The sequence below is a fragment of the Sphaerodactylus townsendi genome, linkage group LG13 (genome assembly GCF_021028975.2).
Source record: "Sphaerodactylus townsendi isolate TG3544 linkage group LG13, MPM_Stown_v2.3, whole genome shotgun sequence".
NCBI lineage: Eukaryota > Metazoa > Chordata > Lepidosauria > Squamata > Sphaerodactylidae > Sphaerodactylus > Sphaerodactylus townsendi.
Genome location: NC_059437.1, coordinates 4,911,406 through 4,922,695, shown reverse-complemented (window position 1 = coordinate 4,922,695; position 11,290 = coordinate 4,911,406). Strand labels below are relative to the sequence as shown.

The 11,290-nt window shown below is 47.1% G+C and overlaps 1 protein-coding gene across 1 annotated transcript; it reads left to right on the top strand.

The window, feature by feature from the left end:
* Window positions 1-483: 483 nt before the first annotated feature.
* Window positions 484-9,323, top strand: NXT2 (nuclear transport factor 2 like export factor 2). The gene is made up of 4 exons (XM_048515019.1): window positions 484-686; window positions 3,493-3,579; window positions 5,953-6,097; window positions 8,668-9,323. The coding sequence occupies exons 1-4, from the start codon at window positions 672-674 to the stop codon at window positions 8,844-8,846; spliced, it is 426 nt and encodes a 141-aa protein (XP_048370976.1). The 5' UTR covers window positions 484-671; the 3' UTR covers window positions 8,847-9,323.
* Window positions 9,324-11,290: the final 1,967 nt, after the last annotated feature.

Sequence of the window (11,290 nt, the reverse complement as noted above, 5' to 3'; positions counted from 1 at the left end):
TTGAAAATCTTATGGGGTCGCCCGCAATTGGGTGTATACATAATTTTTTTAAAAAAATGTATACACAAAATAAATAAAAACGTTGCAACCTATACGATTGCCAACCTCCAGGTGGCATCTGCAGCTCTCCCAGAATTATGACATCTCCAGACCACGTGTATCTGTTCCCCTGGAGGAAACGGCAGCTTTTGAGGTGGACTTTATGGCATGATATCCGGTTGAAGCCCTGCCCTCCGCAGGCTCCAACCCCACTACATTTCCATGCAACCACCAACCACCCCAAAGGGACCTCCAGCCCAAACTTCCGCTAAACAAAAGGGAACCAATACTTCCCACACGGCTATTGCCTACCGGAAGTGAGGCATCCGGTAGTCGCTCTAGGCCGCTCCACCTCTATGGTTACCTATGGTACTTTTTACCTCAGGAGAGGGGCGAGCCAAACAATTCACCGTTCAACCGGCTCTCCCTTTACCGGCCTTGACTCCCTTCTCCTACCTAAACCCTGCGGCGGAATCAGAACCTGCCCCAGGCCGGAACTCTAGGTCGAGATTTCGCGTCGCTCGCCGGACGTAGTTCGGGAGTGGAACCGGAAGAAAGGCGGAGGACTTCCGCTTGTCCCTTTTCCCGCTCCGTCGCTCGCCGTTTGTGTCGCTTCACTCCAGGGACGCCCCATGGCTGCCACTGTGGTGAGCGTGGTCGGGGTCGGTCAGTGAGAGCGGCGGCAGGGCTGCGTTCCGAGGGGGGGCAGCCGCGTTGGCCGGTTCCTCGCGAGACCAGTGCTCGGAGAGCCCGGCAGCTCCCCTCTCTTCTCCCGCTCGCCCTCGGGCAGGATCCTGAACCAGCTCTGCTCGTCAAGGGATCTTGCCTGCCTTCCTAGGGTTGTCGCGAGGGTGAAATTGGGACGCTTCGCAAGCACGGCTGGGCGGAAACGAAATCAGCCGGGTTTCTTTTGAAAAATCCTATGAAAGAGGGTTTGGGGCGTTTTTTTAATTGTTTGTTTGGAGGTTCTAGCAGGGGAGCGCAGCTATCGTATACCCTTGACCGAAGAACGGTACACTCCTTCTATCTGGGATGGTCGTCCTCTTCCACCGAGCGCGCAGCTTCGGGAGGGACGCACATGGAGCGGTGAGGGAGGTAGGGGACACCCGCCTAGCCAGCCAGATCAGCCGAATCAACCCTGGCGATCAATGGGGTGACAGATGTCGCAGCCAGATCGCCCTCACATCCGTTTTTTTAATTGACTTTTATCAGGATTTTTTAAATTAGACAAAATAATAATAATAATCTGAAGGATTGATGAGAAGCAACTGGAACAACTTACACGATACGAGGATTTAAGGATTGAACTACAAAGACTCTGGCACAAACCAGTACAGGTGGTCCCAGTGGTGATCGGCACACTGGGTGCAGTGCCTAAAGACCTTGGACGGCACTTAAAAACAATTGGCGCTGACAAAATCACCATATGTCAGCTGCAAAAGGCCACCCTACTCGGCTCTGCACGCATTATCCGTCAATACATCACACAGTCCTAGATGCTTGGGAAGTGTCCGACGTGTGATGTAATACAAAATCCAGCATATTTTATTTATTTATTTTATTTATTTATTTTATTGGATTTTTATACCGCCCCATCCCCGGAGGGCTCCGGGCGGTGTACAACATTTAAAAACAGTATAATTAATAACATTTAAATCTTGTTTGCTGTGTATAACTGTTTTGTATCAATATAATAATAATAATAATAAGAAGAAGCCTTTATTTGGCATAACAATAATCATAACACAATAAAAAAAACCCTGAGATAAAAGGTACACAAATACAAAGGGTGAAGATAGAATATAAATTATTGTGCATCACCTCCAGTAAAAATCGTGCTACCAATTCACAAGTTTCATTGTCAGAATTGTCCAGAAGGAAAGGGAGTCTACCTGATTCTCCCATTTCACTAGGTATCCTAGAAAGAATATAAGAATATTTTGATCTGATATTAGCAAATTTAGGGCAGCAAAGTAGTTGATGTGCCAATGTTTCAATTTGTTGTTCACCACAAGAGCATACCCTTTCGCTCATTTCCAAGTTGTTAAATCTCTACTACTAATGCGGAGGGGAAAAACATTGAAGCGAGCAAGTGTGAGGGCTCTTCTCTGCATAGGATTAGTCAAAAAATACAAATAGGGAGCCATCCTGTTTTGATATAGGGGTATTGAAAGATTTAAGGGAGAACAAGTTTTCATAGCAGCCCTAAATAAATTAATCCATTCGCTTTCCTACAATTTTTGTTTTAACAAGTTGTAGGATTTTGGACTAGATAGCGGGAAAAGCGAGTCGAGAAATTAGACGATATAAAATGTTTCCTTTAGGGAACAGACCTTACCAAGTATCCTCTTGAGCCGGGTGTCTTTTGAAAAAGAATGAATATATTGGGAAGTTCTTACTATACCCATAGAAAAGTAGTTGTAATAAAACACAGTATGGAGGGAACAGAGGCAAACCGCTCCTTTTATGCAGTCTTCCCCCTTCCCACCATCTGTGTTTTAATCATGCCTGGTAGCCCTTTGTAAGAGTGAATTCTCTTTAGGGGCGGCGCTGTCACTTCCAGCTTCCTTTTGGGTACTTGAAGCCTTCATTAAGCATATACTCTTTGGAGAAGGTATTGCTGGACATTCCATGATCCTCAAATAGTTTGAGGTAGTGTTTTATTTTTGCAACAATCCTTGGGGGTTGTTTAAGTGAATCGGTAAAGGGACTGGCCCGAGACATCTGTGATGCCTTCATAAAGCTTGGCTTTAGTAACAAAGCTCTTTTGTTGGTAAACCCCATGAGAAGTTTTTTTAAGGATCTGGCAACCTGAGAAGAGCTAGTGTTTTTAAAGGTGTCTATCTTTGGAGGAGGGAGAGACCCAGCTGACTTTCTCCAGAGAAAGGTCCCAGCTAGACGTCCAGGAGCTTTGGGGGTAAGATAAAGGGCAGTTTGGCGTGGTGAAGAGTGTCAGACTGGTATCCAGGAGACTCACTCAATCTTTGTCACGGTCTAAGACCAGCTTAAGGTAGATCAGATACAAGCTATTTAAAATATAAGATATATTAAAATAATAAATGTATACCTAAAAGAATCTGCTGTGGAAAAATGGGCACACAAGAAAGAGGAACATAAAGGAACAGGATAAGAATGTAAATTAAAAGAAAATAGCAGTCATTGGACTCATTAAGTACATGTTGAACCAAGACCTAGGGCTTTGCACGTACAAGTCAGAGGTATTTTTTTTCAACAGAGTGGTACCATTTGGCCCATGCAGCATTTTTATGGTATTGTGCTTTACAGCATACTAATCTGGAAGAGGCAGTATGAACATGTAAGGCTTGCTGGCAGTTTTGAGTTTGTGTATTTTACCTGTATAGCTTTGTGTTCTAACAAGGGACTCATCATATTGCTTTTGACTTACTAGTGGCTTTATTTGGTTTATCTTGGCTGTGTGTTTTGCTTATTTAGGACTTCAAAACATACGTGGATCAAGCTTGCAAAGCCGCTGAAGAATTTACAAACATCTATTATGACACCATGGATAAAAGGCGGCGGGTGTGTATGTTCCTGATGCCTCTTGTGTATAACGAATGTGCAAGTAGCAGCATTGGCTGTTTTCTCAAAGTGCCTGGCTGAGCTTGCTAGTTGGCGTCTTCTTTTGTGACTGTGTTGATATCATTTAGGGTAATTTTGTGTAACAATGAACGCACACAAGTAACCATTCTTTTATATCTTTAACAGTACAATCCTATTCAGAATTAGTCCAGTCTACATCCATTGAAGTCAGTAGGTTTTGACTACAGTAAACCTGAGTAGGGTAGCACTCTTGGACAAAAGATACATCCTGCTAATAGTCTTGGGGAGCAAATCCAAAAAAGTACAAAAACAGGATCATTGTTACATATCATATAGAACATGGATTAAAAATGTAGCAACTGCTTCAGAAATTTCTACATTAGGGCTGTTCAATAGCTTAGACATTTTTTGTTTGTCTGAGAGAAACTAAATTCTAGAGGTAGTAAAGCTCCCAGATCAGTTCTAATATCATTATACCTTGAACAGAAAAGCAGGATATGAGGGATTGAGTCTATAGCATTGGGACAGTACCGACAGCAACACTCACTTTGTGGGATGTTAAGGAAACGACCTTGAAGATAGACAGAGGGGCAAAAAGCCGCCATGAAACAACCAGCATCTTCAGCTGGTCAGGCAGTATCATGTGCATTGTTCTTCAGTCCTCTGGATGTGTCATAATCACTGTGCTGAATTGTATTGTCGAAGGCTTTCACGGCCGGAATCACTGGGGTGCTGTGTGGTTTCCGGGCTGTATGGCTGTGTTCTAGCAGCATTCTCTCCGGACGTTTCGCCTGCCAGCCACAGATGCAGGCGAAACATCCGGAGAAAATGCTGCTAGAACACGGCCATACAGCCCGGAAACCACACAGCACTCCACTGTGCTGGAATTGATTTTTCAGTTGCTGTTAGAACACAAAATTGTGTAATGGCTTTTAAGGAGACACATTAGCTGCATCTGTCCCAAAGCTTGACGTGCAAACAATTCTGTTCTGGGCCACTCTATGAAGCTCAGTGGAAAGAGTAGGTTGTTTAAATATTTGAGTCTGTGAAAGGAAGGTTTTCCCTGAAGAAAGTAATTTAGTGAAGGAAGATTTAAACTGAGTCAACGTTCTATCTGTAACATCTAAGAACTGTCTATAACAGTGATTCTCAACCTTCCAAATGCCACGACCCTTTAATACAGTTCCTCATGTTGTGGTGACCCCCAGCCATAAAATTGGTATATATAAAATATAAAAAGACCATTTTCCGACGGTCTTAGGCGACCCCTGTGAAAGGGTCATTTGACCCCCAAAGGGGTCACGACCCCCAGGTTGAGAACCACTGGTCTATAACAACAAAATATTTATCCAAGTATTCCTAAGGAGAAGATTTATCCAAGTATTCATAAGGAGAAGAAAAGCTTAATTATCTCTGTAACATCTATTCCAGCAATTCTGTAAATAAATATTCCTTTTATAGTCCTTTTTAGAATTCAAAGTCCTTTTTAGAGTGCAAAGGGAAAGGAGATTGTAAACCCCTTTTGAGTCTCCTTAAAGGAGAAAAATTGGTGAGGGGGTATAACTCTAAACTCTTATTCTTAACATAATATGAAATCAACAATAAAGCTTTTCAGTCTTTTTATTTGCCACATTTTCTCACCACCAGTCACAGATCAGATTTTTCCAGCTTGATTTACAAGAACAGTTCTAAGCCACAACAACTGAGTCGATCTATTGGAGTCCTGGCAGTGCTGCTGGAGGTGGTGGAATGGGTGATGGTAATGGAAGGGGCTTGTGCCTGTCCTCACCTGCCAGGCCTGGATGGCCACTAGCAGGTGAGGCCCTGGCAGTGCCACAGGGCTGTACTGCCTCCCAGCATGCCTAGCTGATTCTGTACATGCCTCCCAGCATGCCTAGCTGATCCCCCCCCCCCATTTTTTTGCCAGCACACGACCAACAATTAGACACTGAAGATTTTTCCATTCTTGAGCCAGAATGGTCCCCTACCCCTGCCATAAAATAATCAGGGGGGAAAAGCCTGCCTTATTTATTTATTTACTTAAAACATTTATCAGCCACCCTGTTTCCTTCTGGAGTTCAAGATGTCTTACAAATGCTTAATATGAAATATAGTAAAAACCCAAAATTTAAAATTACAAATGAGGACTGCTAGTGACCGTAACCAGATGCAGTCCTAAACCAAACCATCTTCAGCTGCCTTCTAGAGAGTGAAAGGGGGGGGGGCACACTTCCCTGGGGAGGTTGTTCCATATTTTGGGGGGTGCCACTGAAAGGGCCTTTCCTGTGTTCCCAAAGATTCTTTGAATGATGGGTTTCTCTTGTGCTTCCTGCTGTGCTTCTTGCTTCTTAGGTGTTGACCAGAATGTACTTGGACAAAGCGACATTAGTGTGGAACGGGAATGCGGTCTCTGGGCAAGAGGGACTGGCTGACTTTTTTGAAACGCTGCCTTCCAGTGAGTTTCACGTGAGCGTGTTTGACTGCCAACCTGTTCACGGTAAGAGAGAGCAATCCAGTCTCGCAGATTCGTAAATCGGGACAGCTGGCTTGATTCCAAATAAAGTTGCGGAGTGGCGGTTTTTGGCCTCTGTGCACGGAGTGAAGTGTGAACATCTCCCACTTCAGTGAAAAAATGTAACTTTTATTTAATGATACGATATCCTCCCTAATTCACGTGGTGATGAGGAGGGAGCAGCAGGGGATATGGAGGGCAGTGATACTTTTGTGGGGAGGGAAACAGGTTCCTGGGGAAATTGATTTAAGCCTTAATCGACTATGGCAAATGTGCAAATGCTTGCAGAGTACTCAGGAGAGCCTGACAGAGAAAAAATTTGACTGAAGGGGTCCAAAAGAGGCAAGTAATAGCAAACCCTTTCTTAGGGGCGTACAGCCCTGTCCGGGGGGTGGAGAAGCAAAGCACAATCTGGAAGCGGTGCAGGCCTACTTCAATGCATTTGCCCATCCCTCTGGCACAGGTGGCACCTATGCTGGGTGGGGAGGACAAGCAAGGTGATGAACAGGCACAGGTCTGCATCACCCGACCCAGAAGAGGCTGCCTTCTCCTCCAGAACTACAAAAAAAATCTACAACAACAACCTTTAGTTGGCATTTAAAAATAGGTTCTAGAGCATTGCCAGACATTTTTGAAATACAAATCAAGAGTACATTCAAAGCGCAGACAGGAAGACTGTATATAGCAGTATACAGAACTATGCATGTTTATCTGAGGATGCTGCCATGGGTGGGGGGGGGGGGAACATTCCCAGAAGTGGAGCTGGCTGGTTGGCTTCCACGGGGTTTTTGGCCTAGGAATGCCTCCCTCTGTGGCAGCAATTTTCCCGTGGGCACTTTTTAGGCCAGTGGTGGCGAACCTATGGCACGCGTGCCAGAGGTGGCACTCAGCCCTCTCTGTGGGCATGCGTGCACAGAGTTTGTCATATAGGGGGAGTGGAAAATCACTCCCCCCACACACACATCCAGACTGGCCTTGCTTCTGAGTAAACCCTCCTAGGGTTGTGATTCACCCATTCGAAGCGTTGCACAGTTGCTTCCCCAAGCTTACTCCTGAGTAACGCGTGTCTTGGAGCAAACCATTTTTTCTAAACTAAAACCTCAGTATTCAGGTTAAATTGCCATGTTGGCACTTTGCGATAAATAAGTGGGTTTTGGGTTGCAGTTTGGGCACTTGGTCTTGAAAACGTTCGCCATCACTGTTTTAGGCGGTCAGGAATTTTCGTCTTTTTTTCTCCTTCCTGCATGCCCGAAAGCCCTTTGGGGGCAGTGCAGTGGCGGCCCCATCCCTGGTCACCGTGTGGTCTGGATTGGGTTGCCCGTCTTGATTTGGCAAATCATGATCAAGGAAAGAATTTATTCCTTCAAGACTCTCACTCTTCTTACATAGGCAAAACAGTGTAGGTTTAGTGGTTAGAGTGTCAGACTAAAATCTGAGAGACCCGGGTTCGAATTCTTACTCTGCCATGGAAACTCGCATGTGGGACAAACCAATCACATGCTCATAGCCTAACCTACCCCGCAGGATTGTCATGAGGACAAAATAGGGGAGAGGAGAACAACGTAAGCCACTTTGGGTTTGCACTGGAGAGAAAGACAAGGGTATGTGAAGTAAATTGTTCCACTGGATCGTGGGAGTATTGCTCCAGAGGCAACTGTAGATCTCGTTGTGACCCAGAAAAACGTCTTTCCTAAGTTTGCATATTTACTTCATTTAAACCCTACCTTTCTCTCCAGTGAGGAGCTGAAGAAGCTGACCTTGTTCTCCTCTCCCCCATTTTACCCCCACAACAGCCTGCAAAGTAGGCCATGCTGAGAGGGCGTGACTGCATCAACCATCGAGTACTTGAACTCTGATCAGCAGGGATGATTTTTTAATCCTGCCGTTTCTCCAAGGAGCAGCAAGGTTGGCTCTCTGCTCTACGACGCCCGCGCAGCAACCCTGTTGAGGGGTGTTATGCCGAAAGCGTGTGACTGATTGAAACTTGTCCTGTGCATTCCATGGCCGAGTGGGAATTTGAACTCGCCCTCCCTAGGGTGGTGCTGCACCCACCACCCACTACTGCAGGGGTGGGCAATTATTTTTTCCATGGGGCCACATAAGAAACAGAAAACATTGTGGAGGGCCAGGCAGGGGAAAGCCCGCGAGAAGCCAGCAGCCAAGGCAACCGCTTCTGCGGCTTTCTGCCTTGCTCCCCAGCAAGGCAGAGGGGCAAAGGCTTATGAAAGCCCGCTTGAAGCCAGCAGCCAAGGCAACCGGCTTCTGGAAAGTTTTAAGGCGCCAGCCTCAGCAAGGCAGGCTTAGGCGAAAGCCCCGCAGAAGCAAGCGGCCAAGGCAAACCGGCTTCTGGCGGGGCTTTCCAAGATGCCTTGCTCCCCAGCACAACAGGGGGGGGGGGGCAGTCAGGGTCCTCTGGCGGGCCGGATGTGGCCCAGGGCCGGATAATGCCCAGGTCTGCACTACTGCAATGAAGCAGGATTATTAGTGTTCTGTTCTTGCTATTTAGGAGGGGAGAAATGGCCCGATTGAACATTGTCTGCCCTCTCTCTTTGAAGAGCAAGCGACCCAGAGCCAGGCGACCGTCCTCGTCGTCACGTCCGGGATCGTAAAATTCGAAGGGAGCAAGATGCAGACCTTCAACCAGAACTTCTTGCTAACGGCACAGACTACAAACAACAATACGGTCTGGAAGATTGCGAGCGACTGCTTTCGCTCCCACGACGTGGCGAGCTAGCGGGCCGTTTAAGAAGTGGTCGCTTTGGACAACAGACTCCGTTGCGGGAACGGCCAGAGACTGGATGCGGGGCACCCCTCCCCCGCCCCCCACTCCCTCTGCTCTTTTGGAAATCGTCAGGAATTCCTGATTCCATGATAATAAAATATTATTTTGAACCATGTTTAAAATGGGAAAAACCTTCCGTGCCTTCAAGATATTGGTAAGCCACATCACTGAGATGCCGGGGAAGCCCTTCTTCCAGGTGTTCATATTGTTAGATTGTTCGTGTAGTGTTGAAGTCAGTCCAGGAAAAGTCTCTAGGTTCTGCGGAAGGCTCTCCTACAGTAGCGTATTCCACGTTCCATGCGAGTTGGACACAGCCTCTCCTCCACGTTTTTGCACCACCCCAGTCAGTGCGAAGAGCACCGTCACTCTCAAGTTGTATGTATTTCTATGAGAAATTAAAAAAATATGTCTGTAGCTATGGCAGAAAAAGTGTGCCTGTATTTCCTGTCTTCTTCCTCTTTGTGAGCAAAGTAAACTCATAGGAGCCAGAGTGCTTAAAGATTGTGTAATTTAACCAGTGCGAGAGGACTTGGAATGGGCCAGTATAATCTCTGAATTCCCTGAAAGTCACACAGTATGTATGACGGCATGCTGATGGGCTACTGTTTCATTTCCTTGCCGAGGAAGCGGCTCTTTCTGGCTGAAGCCAAGCATTACTTGGCAGTACTCGTTCAATTTATTCCAGACAGAAATGTTCTTGGGCAGCATCCCTGTCTGTTTTGTCATAAGAAAATTAAGCGGTCGGCCCTCACAACTCTGGGATTGGCTTCGTTTTGTGTAGTAAATTCCCACTACTTCACTGAAAAGGATGAAAACTCTAGAGGTGTCACAGTGACGTGGGAACAGCCCCAAGGGAGCCGTTTGGCAGGGGCTGATGGGGATTGTAGTCCATAACATCAGGAGTGCCAAAGGTTCGCCACCACGGCAATAAGAGATTCTCAGTCTGGCCAAAAGCTCTCTGCTGTAGACTACTTAGATCTTTCTCCTGTCCCATCTTCAAAGCAGCAGCAGTGGAAGGAAGAAATTGTGAAGGGTAGATAGGCAGAAGTTTTCTAAGGCCACTGATGTCCTGTCGGTGCTGCAGCCAGACACACCAGCTGCAATTTATCATCCCATCCTGTAAACATTTACTGCAGAAGATGGAAGGGGCAGCCACCCCTCTTGGCAGAACCCTGATATAATTCTTGTATGAACTGGACCAGTGTTAGGCGACGCTGGCGTAGGAGGTAAACAGCTCATGTATCTAATCTGGAGGAACCGGGTTTGATTCCCAGCTCTGCCGCCTGAGCTGTGGAGGCTTATCTGGGGAATTCAGATTAGCCTGTACACTCCCACACACGCCAGCTGGGTGACCTCGGGCTAGTCACCGCTTCTCGGAGCTCTCTCAGCCCCACCTACCTCACAGGGTGTTTGTTGTGAGGGGGGAAGGGCAAGGAGATTGTCAGCCCCTTTGAGTCTCCTGCAAGAGAGAAAGGGGGGATATAAATCCAAACTCTTCTACTCTTCTTCTTCCTTGGTCTTTTTCTCTCAGCCCTCAGCTTGGCAGGCAGTGGTTTCAACACATGTTGCCATCAGTGTGTATAAGGAAATCGGTACAGTAAAGTCCTTGCACAGTAAAGTTTTGTGTGTGTTTGTGGGGGACTAGAATGGCACTTTGACACAACCCCTCTAGAACATTTGCTGCCGCCACAGTAGTTGGTCGGCCATGTAGCTAGGCTGGCTGTTACTCATGTCGGCACACCCACGTTCCTCCCAGCCCAAACCTCCATGCCCCGTATGCAAGGTAATTGGCTGCTCCAAATGGAACTGCATTCCGACCCTCCCCCCTGTAACATTTTGTTCCCACTGGGTGCGAATCACACTGTTTCCCAAAGTGCTGCCAAAATGCATCACATCAGGTGGATACATCCGCTGCTACCTGGCAGCCCAGGAGGAGAAGAACAGACTGGGGTTCTTAACCTAATCTTAGCTGGAGTTCCATTTGGGGCTTCTGGCCCCCCAGACCTATTCCCTGCCCACCCAACCTGGCAGGCCACATGCCCTGGGCTCTTTCAAACTTGGTCCCACTTCTGCTCCACCACTTCAGTCTTCATGTGAAGGAAGGAGGAATAAGGAGCCGCCACCAGGTGTTTTCCGGACCCACAAACGCCTGGGACTTTGGTCTCCCTGCCCAAACCGAGCCAGCATCTCAGCGGGGGAAAGAAGCGGCACAAGACACAACTGGGTGTTCATCTAGTTTATATTTTGCTTTTGCCGCACAGGCATCTGCAGCACCTCAAACGTACAAGAACAAGGAATGGCCCCTCCAACTACTCAGAAGGGGGTCCCGGCAGGCATTCGGACCCCAGCTTGCCAAGGCCCTCGGGGCAAGAAGGTCCCCGAAAGGTCGTCAGGTC